Source organism: Perca flavescens, chromosome 10 (assembly GCF_004354835.1).
Source record: "Perca flavescens isolate YP-PL-M2 chromosome 10, PFLA_1.0, whole genome shotgun sequence".
NCBI classification, from domain to species: Eukaryota; Metazoa; Chordata; class Actinopteri; order Perciformes; family Percidae; genus Perca; species Perca flavescens.
Window position 1 is genome coordinate 18605288 of NC_041340.1, and position 17612 is coordinate 18622899.

At 44.0% G+C, this 17612-nt stretch overlaps 1 protein-coding gene across 1 annotated transcript; it reads left to right on the forward strand.

The window, feature by feature from the left end:
• The first annotated feature begins 506 nt into the window (after positions 1-506).
• Positions 507-12565, forward strand: LOC114562384 (serine/threonine-protein phosphatase 2A 55 kDa regulatory subunit B beta isoform). The gene is made up of 8 exons (XM_028588764.1): positions 507-701; positions 1052-1217; positions 2072-2184; positions 3818-3995; positions 4682-4846; positions 6124-6293; positions 9053-9144; positions 10706-12565. The coding sequence occupies exons 1-8, from the start codon at positions 507-509 to the stop codon at positions 10998-11000; spliced, it is 1374 nt and encodes a 457-aa protein (XP_028444565.1). The 3' UTR covers positions 11001-12565.
• Positions 12566-17612: the final 5047 nt, after the last annotated feature.

Consider the following 17612-nt stretch of genomic DNA (forward strand, 5'->3'; position numbering starts at 1 on the left):
TCAAATACACTCTGAGTTGTGTTTACACCTCAGACACTACAGAGATGATGGAGTACACAATTATTTGTATACTTACACAAACACAATGAACTCAAGTGACACTGTTATCTTGTGTACTGGATGCGTCATAGTGTGCGTCATTGTGTATGTGTCACACTGGAACACTGATAACACCTGTGCCTAATGTTATACAGCTGTGTGTGTGTGTGTGTGTGTGTGTGTGTGTGTGTGTGTGTGTGTGTGTGTGTGTGTGTGTGTGTGTGTGTGTGTGTCTCTTTGATTTTCTGTATGTTATGATGAGCTAATATGCAATGTTTAATCTTAATGTTCTCTGAAAGTTTACACACAATTGCACAATATTTGTGTTAGTGATCACATATGGTTTTGTTCTACACATTAATTTGCATATCTTAATCCACTTACATGTTAATGCGTTGACTTAATTTAATAATTTAGAGCCACATAAGCAGATTAATAGATGAATGATGATGTGTGGTCAATAGCTAATGGCTACTCCTCTCTTTTTCCCTACCACTCTTTCCTCTCATGCCACATCTCTCTTTCTCATCCTCCATCTTTGTCTCTATGTCTGTCTCTCCCCAGCTGATATCATCTCCACTGTTGAATTCAACCACACTGGAGAGCTCCTGGCCACAGGGGACAAGGGAGGCAGAGTGGTCATCTTTCAGAGAGAACCTGAGGTACACACACACACACACACACACACACACACACACACACACACACACACACACACACACACACACACACACGTAACACTCATACACTCTAATATACCATTTTTCATTGCAGCTGATAAAGCAGTGATGAACGCACACCATTCCCTTCAGCTACAGTCTAGATTGATTGATAAATAGTTGATACTACTGCTGTGTCGGAGAGTGCATCATTACAGCTGTGCAGAGTCCTTGCCATGCTCTTTCTTCACTGGATCGAGGCAAACGGCTCGCTCTGGCCCGGTGTGCACTATGCACGTTGAAGTGCACATTTTTCTCCCCACATTTCCATGTACCTTCTTTTCTTTTCAAAGAGTAAGAGTGAGCCATTCTCCCAGGGCGAGTACAATGTCTACAGCACCTTCCAGAGCCATGAGCCCGAGTTCGACTACCTTAAGAGTCTGGAGATCGAGGAGAAGATCAATAAGATCCGATGGCTGCCTCAGCAGAATGCCGCACAGTTCCTTCTCTCCACCAATGGTGAGAGACCCCACACACGCATGCATCTTAGAGGAACCAGGAAAATGTGGAAGCAGTGCTTGGTAATATTTTGTGGGAAAACACTTCACCACCATGTCACATCTGAGTTACAATTGTTCTCCCTTGACAAGTGTTTGACAGAGTGAAGGGCATGGCGGGGCAGTCGAAATTAAGTTATTTGAATTTCTTCGGCCAATATGCAGATTTTCCCTCGCCTAAAGGGAAAAGAGTTGCTGCTCGTGTTGCATCACATTTCTGTAGTGCATTAGGAGTGTTTCTGCCTTGGATAATAAGAGGCCCCACCATCAGTTTATGTTCTGAGTTTATGGCTATATTGGAAGAGCTATAGTTTTTTCCCAGAGCGCCCTGTTATTGATTTATTTAAGTACTATATTATTTAAATGTAAGACCTGCCTCAGCAGTTCGGTAATGCTGCTAGTGGAAAGCTTGCTGTCATTTTTTCAATAAAATACAGAGACTTTCTGTGTCTGTCAGTGTTGATTAAGCAAAACCTCGCTGTTTGCTCATTTAGAGTTTCAGGGTCCAATCTTCTTTTAGAGCTGACAATTTGGAGTGCGGTGGATTATCTTGTCTATTAAGTCATTTATTTTAGGTTCAAGTGCCTGAGTTGATTGTGTCTTTATGTTAAAAATCCTAAAACAGCTGTTGATTTTAGATTTTAGTTACAAATTTGAGATTAAATCATAGTCTACTCTGATATGTTTAATCACATCTAATCTAAGATCACCAGATCACCAGCTTCCTAACCTAAAGTATATCAACAAGCACCTTGTTACACTTTCAGATTAGATATATTCTCATCTGATTGCTAAACAGCCCTTTCTGATTCCCAGATAAGACCATTAAGTTGTGGAAGGTGAGTGAAAGAGACAAACGGCCGGAGGGATACAACCTGAAGGATGAGGAGGGTCGCATCAAGGACATCTCCACCGTCACCTCCCTACAGGTAACAGATCTATCTATCTATCTATCTATCTATCTATCTATCTATCTATCTATCTATCTATCTATCTATCTATCTATCTATCTATCTATCTATCTATATATCTATCTATCTATCTATCTATTTATCTATATCTATCTATCTATCTATTTATCTATCAATCATTCTATCTATCTATCTATCTATCTATCTATCTATCTATATATCTATCTATTTATCTATCAATCATTCTATCTATCTATCTATCTATCTTCCTACAGTATCTCTGTCTGTCTGTCTGTCTGTCTGTCTGTCTGTCTGTCTATAGATCTGTCTGTCTGTCTGTCTATCTTTCTACAGTATCTCTGTCTGTCTGTCTGTCTACCTATCTATCTATCTATCGATCGATCTATCTATCTATCTATCTATCTATTTATCTATCAATCATTCTATCTATCTATCTATCTATCTTCCTACAGTATCTCTGTCTGTCTGTCTGTCTGTCTGTCTGTCTGTCTGTCTGTCTGTCTATAGATCTGTCTGTCTGTCTGTCTATCTTTCTACAGTATCTCTGTCTGTCTGTCTGTCTACCTATCTATCTATCTATCTATCTATCGATCTATCTATCTATCTATCTATATATCTATCTATCTATTTATCTATCAATCATTCTATCTATCTATCTATCTATCTATCTATCTATCTATATATCTATCTATCTATCTATTTATCTATCAATCATTCTATCTATCTATCTATCTATCTATCTTCCTACAGTATCTCTGTCTGTCTGTCTATCTGTCTGTCTGTCTGTCTGTCTGTCTGTCTGTCTGTCTGTCTGTCTGTCTGTCTATAGATCTATCTGTCTGTCTGTCTGTCTATCTTTCTACAGTATCTCTGTCTGTCTGTCTGTCTGTCTACCTATCTATCTATCTATCTATCTATCTATCTATCTATCTATCTATCGTTCTACAGTATCTCTGTATGTCTGTCTGTCTGTTGCAGACACTAAAACATTCATAAAAGCAGTAGGATGTGCAACATAACTAGGTCAGTGGGTACAGATGTGTTTGCATGTGCAAAAATGGGTCACTGGCACAACAGTACACGTGTGTATGTGGGGTGGGGGTGTTAGGGAGGAGAAATACTCTTTTTCCAGCTGTACAGAGCAGTAACACAACATCTGTACTACCATTTGTGGTGAATGTTTGGTAATCTGTACTCAGGGTGTGTCCATGTGTGTGCGTATGCATGATCCCAGTATAGTATGTCCTTCTCTATAGAGGGCTGAGAACATGTATGTGTATGGTGATGGTGCTCCCACTGTGCCGTATGCAAGTAGAGCACATTTAAGCTGTGTATAAAAATGTAAATCATGTACTGACAAGGAAATTGTTACATTGATACAAATGTCAAGATATGAAAATGCAGCCAAATGAGCTTTGACTCATGCATTGAATTGGCTCTTGATCTTGCTATCAAACGAGCAAGTTGGGGTTCCAGCAATAATGTGTTATTGATGTTAAAGGAAGTAATGCATTAATATAAATTATTATACAATGAAATTATTTAAACGTTATCTACTGTTTGTATCTTGACCATCTTTTACTCCTAAGCCGTTACATGGGATGTTAAATTGTTCTCTCTTTCTTTTAAGGTGCCGGTGTTGATGCCGATGGACCTGATGGTGGAGGTGAGTCCGCGGCGAGTGTTTGCCAACGCCCACACTTACCACGTCAACTCCATCTCCGTCAACTCTGACTATATGACCTACATGTCAGCTGATGATCTGAGGATCAACCTTTGGCATCTGGATATCACCGACCGCAGCTTCAGTATCCTTTGTGGGTTGTGGTGTGCATTCATAGGGAAGAGAAGAGAAGACAAACCTACATCATTGCACATGCACAAACATAAAAGCAGGAATAGATTTATCAAAGCACAAGAACCACAGATAATGAATGCTTACATTAACACAGACAGATGCTTCTATGTGCTCAATAATAAATCCCTGCCCACACACACGCAAACACATAAACGCACAAAGTCCCACATTGCAAATTCTACTTTGTTGTAAAAAAAAAAAAAAACACAGTGTTGGGGGAGGGGAATATCATTCTTGAGGAGTTAAAATGTAGCTTAATGAATAATACAAAGGCTGTATAAATATTTCAGCCCCTTTCTGAGTTCTAATCCAGCTCAATAGGACACAGTGCAGTCACATCCATGACCCAGACAGGATTTATGATATTATAATCTATCTGAATATAGAATTACTTTTCTCTCAACAATCCCCCCCAAGATATATTTAAGTTGGTTTGCTTTATTTTCTCGGTTTACATTGTGATGGTTATGTATGCATTTACACACACACACTTACGTTATTATTTATTGTATCGGTAAAAGGATGAATGAATATGTACATACAGTATGTATGGTTGACTTCAGCAGGCTAAAACAAACTGCAGGCCCTGGCAAGCTGACTCTCTTCGTTGTTTTCCTGAGCGACGCTTTCTATCAGACATTGTGGACATCAAGCCAGTCAACATGGAGGATCTGACAGAGGTGATCACAGCGGCTGAGTTTCACCCCCACCACTGTAACTTGTTTGTCTATAGCAGCAGCAAAGGCACCCTGCGCCTCTGTGACATGAGAGAAGCAGCGCTGTGCGACAAACACTCCAAATGTGAGTAAACCTGCTCAGAGCTGGGATGGAGACACATGACAACGTTATGTTTTACTGGTAGTTCTGCTTATGAACTACAAATCAGAGAAACTTACTACTGCTATTCTACTGCTGAAGATTTTTCGAAGCATAAACTTAAGTTTTTAGATTAATGTCCTCCTTTTCAAGCATAACACATTCCATATACAGTTCATGGTTTTAGCTTAGACATCCATAGTTCCCAGATGATGGATCCTTATAACTTTGGTGATCCCCTGATTGTTCCTCTAGCGCCACCATGAGATTTGCATTTGTTATTTTGAGTGAAATATCTTGTCAACTGTTGAATGGATTGACATGAAATTTGCTCCACACATTCATGTCCCCCTGCAGGACTATTTGTAATCACGTTAAGGATCCCATCACTTTTCATTTAACTTGGTTAAAATCAACTTGCAGAGACTTGACAATACTTAATTCATCATAGTGGATTATCATTATTAGTTTGCCTTTTTTATGAGTGGTTATGTAGTTAAGAACAGGGACTATCCTCTGTAGTGGTGGTTTGACACTTAACACTGTGTATTCAATTTGTAATGCTGATGAACTGAAACCTGCATCAGCTACGTTCATTTATTGGAATGTAAATGATCTTAAATCAAAAGTGTAAGAAGTTTGATTTCCTTACAATTTAGGAGCACAATGTGTCTCCTTAGGAACATCTTGTCATCATTTAATATTTCTTTCCACTGCAGGTCAATTATTATAGAACAAGGTTAGTTTACCCATAAATCTGCTGTAGGCTACTTAAGGGACAACAATTCAAGTCATAGCACTTTCTCTCATACTTAAGATTTATGGTTTCCCAACTTTCTTTTCTTTTTTTCTTTTTGTGTACTTCCAAGTTGAAATGGACAGTTTCCCTTGTGTTTTACAGCTCTGTATGTCACTGAACACTGCAACTTGTGTTCAGTGGAACACCACAACAAGCGTCAAGGGATTTAATTTCTGTTTTATTCAGTGAGAAATGCCTGCATTTACCAGGTTTCTTTTTATGTCGAAGACATTCCATTTTACTCTTTGAATGTGCTGTTTATACACAGAAGCATTGCCATAAACACACACCTGTATGGTCTGTCTGCTTCATACACTACAGTCAACATATAGACTCATCTGAGAGATTTATTTATCTGTGTACATGAGAAAAAGAGACACATACATCATTATGTGACACACTGTGTTTCTGCATGGAATCTGACTTAACAGCACTCACCCTCCTCTCCCTCCTCCATCTCCAGTGTTCGAGGAGCCCGAGGACCCCAGCGCCCGCTCCTTCTTCTCTGAGATCATCTCCTCTGTCTCGGACGTCAAGTTCAGCCACAGCGGTCGCTACCTGCTTACCAGAGACTACCTGACTGCCAAAGTCTGGGACCTCAACATGGAGAGCAAGCCCCTGGAGACATACCAGGTGTGTGTAAAAATCATTAGTTTAAAATACAAAAAACATGAGAATTAATGTTTTCTCTCAGGCTCAGCTGCTAAGATGAGACAAAACAACTCTGGGCAAGGTGAATTGATCAGTAGTCGAGGAAGCATTAACATGTTTTCTTTTGAATCCACTCATCTCTGGAGTCACTCCACTGTTTAATTCTAGCTTCATCAGCTGATTGATAACAATTCAGTAATAGCCAATAGCCTTTATAACCCGACAGTTTTAGTTATTACTCTGCTGATACCCTCATGCCAACACCCCTTGCTGCTGCCGCAAAGTCCTGCTTATTTGCATTTTCTTTTCTTCTAAATAATTTTCCAAGATCACAAATCTCAATTACATAAATGTACACACACTGAGATTTGCTGAGAAATTAGCAACATTTCTTTTCATTTCATCTCTCTTGTTTTTCAGTTTTTATATTATGTACCTGGATTACAATTCATTTGTCCACATCTGTAATGTTATTTATCTAAACCAAAGGCCAACACACACATAATCTACTTAACTATACAGGTTCATTAAAGTTAATGTGTTCCCTTTAATGTGTAACAGAAATGTTGTCCACATTCCTTTATAATTCTCATTTTTCTTACTTCTTTACATAACATGTTATTTGATGTTCTAACCAGATTTTTAAATGATGGAACATTTGGACTCACTAGGCAGTCCAACAAAGCATCTCTCACACCGTCTCGTCTCGTTGCGTTGGTGTGAACTGGCAGCTTTCAGAACGCTGCAGAACGGCTCGTTGCATGAAGTTGCAAATTTCAACTGGTCTCGTCGCAAATCTTTGGTCTGAACTGGGTTTAAGAAATAATCAGTTTCAAACAGCATTGAAGCTGTTCTTGTGACATGTGGTGGCCCACCACTTTACTAAGACACTGTATGTTGGCCTTTTCTTTAATTTGTCACCCATTGGCTTTTCTGAATCCCATACAACATAGTTTAGATGTTAATGTGGGGGAATTACTGTATTCTTCCAGCACAGTCCAGCCCAGTTTGAGATTCTTTAAGCAGAGTTTCTCCTACCAAACTGTAAAAGAGCTGTTTGTATTAAAACGTGTTTGTGACTGAAATCACTGCTAGGTGACTAACTGTTCCTTTACTGAAAGAGGGCATTGTCATCCTAGAAAAATGAATAATTGGAGACAAAAATGAATCATTGGAAGACAGTTGTCTTTCAGAATCGCAGAACTTGCTGATGATTCGATTTTTCCAAAAACCTTTGAAGGATAATTGGATTGATTACGAGCCAGAGAATGCACTTGTTCTTTTTGCAAGTGCAGAATCACCAGAAACCCTCGCTGTGGCCTAAATGTCTAATTTTGGACTATAATCTGTAAATGCATCAGATTGTGTGTGTTTTGATTGTGTGATGTGTAAGACAAACACACACAGCAAATTATCATTATTGACATGCTGTTGACAATGTACACATACAAAACTAAGTACTAAGCATTTTCTTCTATTTTTGCATGTTATCTTTCTAACATCCACACTATTTATATTGTGTCACTTCTAAGTGTTTACAATAGGCCACACCAGCTTCTGTTTATACATTCATGTGCAGTAGACATATTTATCAACTCCTTTGTGTGTTTAGTATTCCTGCCAGGGGCGTGTGTGTGTGTGTGTGTGTGTGTGTGTGTGTGTGTGTGTGTGTGTGTGTGTGTGTGTGTCTGCCTAACGTGTGAGGGCCTATGAGGCAGCCAGAAGTGGGAGGCCAAGACGCACTGGAGCTATTTATAGTCCGCCTAGCCTCCACTCATCAAGTGAAACGGCAAGGAGGGAAGCCTTACACAGCACCCTACACCTAGATCTGCAATGCAGCACGGAGAGAGAGGAATAGGGCGGAAGGAGGGAGAAGAAGGGTGAGGATTTGGGAGAGAATGTGAGGATAGTGTGATGACAGGAGGAGAGAAGAATGGGCTTAACTGCTCTTATTTTGGTAAATTTGCACTCTTATTCCTCCTCTAACATGAAAAATGCACACACACAAATCCATGGGGGATGAGGCACTGACTGCACTCTGAATCATGCAGACTGGAAAAATGACTATATATTCAACTTCAGCTGACACTGTATCATTTCACCCCGTCAGAAAGACCCATAGGGGGAAACAAAAATGTCACCTGGTTTGATGTACAACCGTGAGCCGACCTTAGCTTGACCATTTATTGATTGCCAGACGACTGTTGACTGCTGACTTTATGCAGAATGTGAAAATAGGGGGGCTTAATGCAGAGCACGGCAGCTGGAGGAAGGTGTAGATTTCAACCCCTTGCATCACGATGCTGACACAGGCATGTGCAATGAAAGCACAAGGGAAAAGAGTTATTAGTCAGTGAGTGTGTGTGTGTGTGTGTGTGTTCACATGTGTGTCTCTAGTATTGTGCCCTTGGTGGGTTTGGATGTTAATAGGTTTACTGATATGGAAAAAGAGTTTAGATTAAAATGTACTCCTGGCCCTCGTATTGCTGAGGGCTGGTGTTGTTTCTCATTAGAGTTGCCTTCAGGGAGGTTTGTGTTACAACTTGCCCACATTTAATGTGTTTCTTCTGTGCTGAGCTTTGTGTGTGTGTGTGTATGTATGTGTCCTCTGCTCACGTTATTTATAGTTTACATCGAGAGTCAATTCCTTGGGAGTGAAGCAGCTGTGTGCTGGACTCACTTTTAATCATATCTGTGTGTGTGTGTGTGTGTGTGTGTGTGTGTGTGTGTGTTCCCTCCAGGTTCACGATTACCTTCGCAGCAAGTTGTGTTCCCTTTACGAAAACGACTGCATCTTTGACAAGTTTGAGTGTGCCTGGAACGGCTCGGACAGGTACCTGAAGTGTCTGGAAGTGTTTTTGTGTTTCTATACTTAATGACAACTAAATGTCCCAAGATGGGAACATACAAAACAACACTTTTGTTTTTACCTCCATTTTTTATGAGCTGAACTCAAAGATCTAAGACTTTTTATGTACACAAAAGAACTATTTCTCTCAAATATTGTTCACAAATCTGTCTAAATCTGTTAGTGAGCACTTCTCCTTTGCCAAGAAAATCCATCCACCTCACAGGTGTGGCATATCAAGATGCTGATTAGACAGCATGATTATTGCACAGGTGTGCCTTAGGCTGGCCACAATAAAAGGCCACTCTAAAAATGTTTTACTGTATTGGGGTGGTCCGGGGGTCCGAAAACCAGTCTGTAAAAAAATAAAAAAAAAGAAGTTGCTAGATATTGGCAGGACCTGGAACACGCTGTCGTATACACCGATCCAGAGCATCCCAAACATGCTCAATGGGTGACATGTCCGGTGAGTATGCTGGCCGTGCAAGAACTGGGATGTTTTCAGCTTCCAGGAATTGTGTACAGATCCTTGCAACATGGGGCCGTGCATTATCATGCTGCAACATGAGGTGATGGTCGTGGATGAATGGCACAACAATGGGCCTCAGGATCTCGTCACGGTATCTCTGCATTCAAAATGCCATCAATAAAATGCACCTGTGTTTGTTGTCCATAACTTACGGCTGCCCATATCATATCCCCACCGCCACCATGGGCCACTCGATCCACAACGTTGACATCAGCAAACCTCTCACCCACATGAAGCCATACTGCCCTGTACAGTGTAAACCGGGATTCATCCGTGAAGAGAACACCTCTCCAAAGTGCCAGACGCCATTGAATGGGAGCATTTGCCCACTCAAGTCGGTTACAACAACAAACTGCAGTCAGGTCGAGACCCCGACGAGCATGCAGATGAGCTTCCCTGAGATGGTTTCTTACAGTTTGTGCTAAATTCTTTGGTTATGCAAACCGATTGTTGCAGCAGCTGTCCGGGTGGCTAGTCTCAGACGATCTTGGAGGTGAAGATGCTGGATATTGAGGTCCTTGGCTGGTGTGGTTACACGTGGTCTGCGGTTATGAGGCCAGTTGGATGTACTGCCAAATTCTCTGAAACGCCTTGGAGACGGCTTATGGTAGAGAAATGAACATTCAATTCGCGGGCAACAGCTCTGGTGGACATTCCTGAAGTCAGCATGCCAATTGCACGCTCCCTCAAAACTTGCGACATCTGTGGCATTGTGCTGTGTGATAAAACTGCACATTTTAGAGTGGCTTGCCAATATCCAGCCACTTATTTTATTTATTTTTTTACTGACTGGTTTTCGGACTCCCGAAAGAGTGAGCCAAAAATTTGGGTCATGTCATATCTTTTTGTCATATGGAGGAAGTGACCCTTTACTGTTTGGGCATGTAGTGGAGGGTTAGGGTAAGTTTTGGAAGTTAAGGAAGTCAAAAAAAAATCTTTTGAGTTTAACACTTTAGAGGGATAAGAGAATAAAAGTCTCCACATTGTAGTTACTGATCCTTTGTCTCCTCTTCTCAGTGTGATCATGACCGGAGCTTACAACAACTTCTTCCGCATGTTCGACCGGAACACCAAACGCGACGTGACCCTGGAGGCGTCGAGGGAGAGCAGCAAACCCAGGGCTGTCCTGAAGCCACGGAGGGTTTGTGCTGCTGGGGGAAAGCGCCGAAAGGACGACATCAGCGTGGACAGCCTGGACTTCACCAAGAAGATCCTCCACACTGCCTGGCACCCGAATGAGAACATCATCGCCATCGCCGCCACCAACAACCTGTACATCTTCCAGGACAAACTCAACTCTGAGATGCATTAATAAAGGGATGTCAACAGTGAAACAAGTTTACACCTGAACACATAGCTATGCCAGAATGTACACATTTACGGACACACACATACACACATACACACACACCTCTAGTTCTACTCTTTGACACACTCCCTCACCTCCTCCCCCCCAGCCTCCCAGAACTGAAAGGACCTGGAAAGGGCTAGAAAAGGGAACAGGCTGGATTACGCAGTGGATTATGGATTGCAAAATTGTCCGAACTGTGGATTTCCTGATTGTTAAACTCTGGATTTGGCTTGATGGTGTGTTGATTGCTACAGCTCAGCTTCTGAGTGGGTTAACCCCCCCCCCCAGACAGGAGAGATGTTTACATAATTGTCATTTATTTTTATTTTTTTGTTGTTCAGGCTCTTTTGCTTTCTCCACCACCTCCTCCACCTCCTCTCCTTTATGTATTTGTGTGCTCGAGCAAAGCCTATTCTTATCCCTTGCCCACTGTTTTGTGTAACGAAAACCCTTCGTGGTTGTCAACCAGCGGCACTGACCGAAAATGGGGCGTTTATGTAAGTTATTGTTTGTTTGATTTCAGATCAGCTACAGCATCTTCTGTTTTTTTTTTTGTAACTTCTTGTTAAATGATGTTAATGATGGTGATTATGATGAGAATGACTATTTAAAATGATATGTGTGATGTGCAAGAATGAATTCAGGACCCTCCCCTTAATCCAAGTGCACCCAGACGCCTCTGAGCTCCACTGGACCGTGTTCAGTGAGGTAAAACATGTACAGTCCTGCAGATAGAAGCAGAAGTTCCACCATGGCCTAATATGAGGACACACACTCATACCTGCTCCACACAGTGTGTTTCAGTCATTAATGTACTCTCTGGTTCTGCTTCTGGTCTAGGGCTACGTCGTGTGCTACTTTGCCGTTAAATACAACTCAAATGAAGCAACAACAACAAAAAACAATTAAAAAATGAACTAAATAATTTCAACAATCGAGCAAAAAGATGCTGCATGTAAAACCAATTTAGCCTATAGGTGTTTCTAAATTGACTGACTGACTTGGCTGCCTTCTTAACCATTTAGACTCAGCTGTACAAAGGCTTCAAGGGCCCCGGGGCCCCATGCAGCACGAGTAACCATAGATGACCGAGCTCTCCCACCTTTTCTTTGTGTCTGTGGACACGTGAGCATGTTTACCAATGTTCGGTTCATACACTTACATGTACATTGTGAATGAAGCCGTCCAAGAATCAGTTTCTACTCGATTGAAACTGCGAACCAAGAATATTGGGGAATGTTTTCATTAACGTTGTTCTCTAAAAGAAAAAAAAGATCTAAGGGCCTAAATAGTGTCTGTATATATCGACTCTGTTTTTAGACATGTATGAGGTTTTGTTTTTTTAACATTCTTAAACAGACTGGACTTGATCATCTGTATCGACGATTGCCTCCAAATATACAGCAGAGAGATGGTATCTAAATCTCCCCAGCCTTCCACACTGATTACTGGTGTGCAGAAGCTTATTTTTAGAGAACAGTTTATTTTATTTATTCTTTTTTTGTGTCAATTTCACTCCAACAGGTCCTGACCAGACTAATGTTGATTCACATATTTTTGTGTTAATGTATGTTGATGACAAAATTGTCAAATGGACAGTTATGAATAATGTTAATATGTTTTTTTTCTGAATAAAGATTTCAACGAAATTGCATCCAATGAGCGTACATCTGTGATTTCTTTTTTATTGCAATGCAATTATATAAGACTGATAGTAATTGCCAGTACCATTATGGAAATGTGCACACTTTATTGCTTTAATTTATATGGGCCTATAAGGGGCCATCAGTACAGTCTGTGACACTAGTGAAGTGATGTGGTCTGAGCTGAGGCACCACCTAGTGTCTTCACAAACGTATGGCATTTAATGTAAATTTGAGTTTGTACACACAAAACACATCTTTCTCCTGCTACATTGACAGGCTTTCACCGATATGTTTGATGAGCATCCATTTTTTTCTTTATTCCATCTTCTAAAATCTGTTAATCTTGTACTTTACATGCCTACACTGAATAAATCGTTATTTACAAATGTAATCTTGCTAGTACCTGAGCAATTTTGTTCCCCAATGAATCACATTCACACAGACATTTTTAACAGCAGTAATAGCACAGGTGAAACCAATCACATTGATTAAACTTGCAATTAATTTCGTATGCGAGACTACGTTGATAATGGCGAACTGGTTAGCAATTACCTGTCACCCTGCAGTCACGGAACAACAGTATCATCTGTTTCTGGCCACCCAAATGTAAGTCCAATATTCTCTTTCTTTTAGCTCTGTTTTCGTCTCTACCAACTCCTGAGGGAAATATTCACTCTTTAGCTACTAAATGCTCCACTGAATTCACCGCAATTATGGTTTGTCTGCGGTTTGCTGCGGCTGAGTTGTGTCCAGAAACCTTAACGACAACCTGAGAACCAAAACAGCAAAGATGAACAGCTGAACAATGAACTGAAAAGATGTGGAACATTTTATGGTTTAAAAAAAAAATTTAAATTAAAATAAATTAAAAAAATGAAATAAAAATCGGAAAACCTCCAGGGAACGTTCTCTGTGATGGTTCTCTGAAGGTTTAAAAAATAAGCTGTAGGGAACCTTCAGAGAACGTTCCCTTAAGGTTCCCAGAACGTCAAGAAAACTTTCCTACATAACGATAGGATGGAAAGGGAGATAGGATGGTGAGGGAGATAGTGGGGATAGGATGGTGAGGGATATAGTGGGGATAGGATGGTGAGGGAGATAGTGGGGGATAGGATGGTGAGGGAGATAGTGGGGATAGGATGGTGAGGGAGATAGGATGGTGAGGGAGATAGTGGGGGATAGGATGGTGAGGGATATAGTGGGGGATAGGATGGTGAGGGAGATGGGATGGAGAGGGAGATAGGATGGTGAAGGAGATGGGATGGTGAGGGAGATAGTGGGGGATAGGGTGGTGAAGGATATAGTGGGGGATAGGATGGTGAGGGAGATAGGATGGTGAGGGAGATAGCGGGGATAGGATGGTGAGGGATAGGATGGTAAGGGAGATAGGATGGTTAGGGAGATGGGATGGTGAGGGAGATAGTGGGGATAGGATGGTGAGGGATATAGTGGGGGATAGGATGGTGAGGGATATAGTGGGGGATAGGATGGTGAAGGATATAGTTGGGGATAGGATGGTGAGGGAGATAGGATGGAGAGGGAGATGGGATGGTGAGGGAGATAGTGGGGGATAGGATGGTGAGGGATATAGTGGGGATAGGATGGTGAGGGAGATAGGATGGTGATGGATATAGGATGGTGAGGGAGATAGCGAGGGATAGGATGGTGAGGGATAGGATGGTAAGGGAGATAGGATGGTTAGGGAGATAGGATGGTGAGGGAGATAGTGGGGGATAGGATGGTGAGGGATATAGTGGGGGATAGGATGGTGAGGGAGATAGTGGGGGATAGGATGGTGAAGGATATAGTTGGGGATAGGATGGTGAGGGAGATAGGATGGAGAGGGAGATAGGATGGCAAGGGAGATGGGATGGTGGTGAGGGAGATAGTGGGGGATAGGATGGTGAGGGATATAGTGGGGGATAGGATGGTGAGGGATATAGTGGGGGATAGGATGGTGAGGGAGATAGTGGGGGATAGGATGGTGAAGGATATAGTTGGGGATAGGATGGTGAGGGAGATGGGATGGAGAGGGAGATAGGATGGCGAGGGAGATGGGATGGTGAGGGAGATAGTGGGGGATAGGATGGTGAGGGATATAGTGGGTATAGGATGGTGAGGGAGATAGGATGGTGATGGATATAGGATGGTGAGGGAGATAGCGAGGGATAGGATGGTGAGGATAGGATGGTAAGGGAGATAGGATGGTTAGGGAGATAGGGATGGTGAGGGAGATAGTGGGGGATAGGATGGTGAGGGATATAGTGGGGGGATAGGATGGTGAGGGAGATAGTGGGGGGATAGGATGGTGAAGGATATAGTTGGGGATAGGAGGAGCCAGGCCCAGGCAGGCGGCTCGTCGGCCCAGCGCCTGGTGGCGGGTTTGCCACGAGCCCGGCGGGCACAGCCCGAACAAGCTACGTGGCTCCCATCTCTCAGCCCATGGGCCCACCACCTGTGGGAGGAACCGTTGGGGTCGGGTGCGATGCCACATGGGTGGCAGTGAAGGTCAGGGGCCTCGGCGGACCAGACCCGGGCGGCAGGCGCTGGCTCTGGGGGCGTGGGCGTCACCTCTCTGTGGGGAAGGGCCGGAACTGGTGCGGGAGGTGGGCGCTACCGGTTAGATCTGGTGGGGCTTACCTCTACGCACAGTCTCGGTTCTGGAACCATACTCCTGGATAGGGGTTGGACTCTTTTCTTCTCGGAGTTGCCCAGGGTGTGGCGCGCCGGGCGGGTGTGGGGATACTCACAAGCCCCGGCTGGCGCCGCTGTGTTGGGTTACCCGGTGGGCGAGAGGAGGGTCGCCTCCCTCCGCCTGCGGGTTGTGGGGGAAAACTCTGACTGTTGTTTGTGCATATGCACCAAACAGGAGTTCGGGAGTATTCGGCCTTCTTGGAGACCTTGACTGGAGTCCTGCATGGGGCTCCAGTGGGGGACTCCATTGTTCTGCTGGGGGACTTCAAGCACACGTGGGCAATGATGGAGACACCTGGAGGCGTGATTGGGAGGAGCGGCCTCCCTGATCTAAACCAGAGTGGTTGTTTGTTGTTGGACTTCTGTGCTAGTCATGGATTGTCTATACTTGAACACCATGTTCGAACATAGGGATGCTCATAAGTGTACCTGGTACCCAGAGCACCCTGGGCCGAAGGTCAATGATCGATTTCATAATCGTTTCATCTGATCTGAGGCCGTATGTTTTTCTGGACACTCGGGTGAAGAGGGGGCAGAGCTGTCAACCGATCACCATCTGGTGGTGAGTTGGGTCAGGGGGTGGGGGAAGACTCTGGACAGACCTGGTAAGCCCAAGCGTGTAGTGCGGGTAAATTGGGAGCGTCTGGAGGAGGCCCCTGTCCGACAGACTTTCAACTCACACCTCCGGCGGAGCTTTTAGGTGCATCCCTGTGGAGGCTGGGGGCATTGAACCCGGTGGACAATGTTCAAAGTTTCCATTGCTGAAGCTGCGGCGAGGCTGTGGTCTTAGGATCTTAGGTGCCTCAAGGGGCGGTAACCCACGAACACCGTGGTGGACACCAGTGGTCAGGGAAGCCGTCCGACTGAAGAAGGAGTCCTTCCGGGATATGTTATCTCGGAGGACTCGGAGGCAGTGCAGGGTACCGAAGGGCCCGAAGGGCTGCAGCCTCTGCCGTGAAAGAGGCAAAGCAGCGGGTGTGGGAGAAGTTTGGAGAAGACATGGAGAAGGACTTTCGGTCGGCACCAAAGTGTTTCTGGAAAACTGTTAAGCCACCTCAGGAGGGGCGGGGGAACCATCAAGCTGTGTACAGTAAGGATGGGACACTGTTGACCTCCACTGAGGAGGTAATAGGGGCGGTGGAAGGAGCACTTTGAGGAACTCCTGAATCCGACTAATCGCCCTCTATGTTAGAGGCAGAGCTGGAGGATAATGGGGGATTGTCGTCGATTTCCCAGGCGGAAGTCACTGATGTGGTCAAACAACTACACAGTGGCAAAGCCCGGGGGATTGATGAGATCCGTCCAGAAATGCTCAAGGCTCTGGGTGTGGAGGGGCTGTCCTGGTTGACACGCCTCTTCAACATTGCGTGGAAGTCTGGGGCGGTGCCAAAGGGTGGCAGACTGGGGTGGTGGTTCCTCTTTTTAAAAGGGGGACCAGAGGGTGTGTGCCAATTATAGGGGTATCACACTTCTCAGCCTCCCTGGTAAAGTCTACTCCAAGGTGCTGGAAAGGAGGTTCGGCCGATAGTCGAACCTCGGGTTGAGGAGGAACAATGCAGTTCCGTCCTGGTGGGTGGAACAACGGACCAGCTCTTCACTCTCGCAAGGATCCTGGAGGGCCTGGGAGTATCTTAACCGGTCTACATGTGTTTTGTGGATTTGGAGAAGGCGTATGACCGGGTCCCCGGGAGATACTGTGGGAGGTGCTGCGGGAGTATGGGGTGAGGGGTCTCTACTCAGGGCCATCCAATCTCTGTATGACCAAAGTGAGAGCTGTGTCCGGGTTCTCGGTAGTAAGTCGGACTCGTTTCAGGTGAGGTTGGCCTCCGCCAGGGCTGCGCTTTGTCACCAATCCTGTTTGTAATATTTATGGACAGGATATCGGGGCGTGGTCGGGGTGGGGAGGGTTGCAGTTTGGTGGGCTGGGGATCTCATCGCTGCTCTTTGCAGATGATGTGGTCCTGATGGCATCATCGGCCTGCGACCTTCAGCACTCACTGGATCGGTTCGCAACCCGAGTGTGAAAGCGGTTGGGATGAGGATCAGCACCTCTAAATCTGGAGGCCATGGTTCTCAGCAGGAAACCGATGGAATGCCTTCTCCAGGTAGGGAATGAGTCCTTACCCCAAGTGAAGGAGTTCAAGTACCTTGGGGTTTTGTTCGCGAGTGAGGGGACAATGGGCGGGAGATTGGTGGGAGAATCGGGCGCAGCGGGTGCGGTGTGCATTCAATC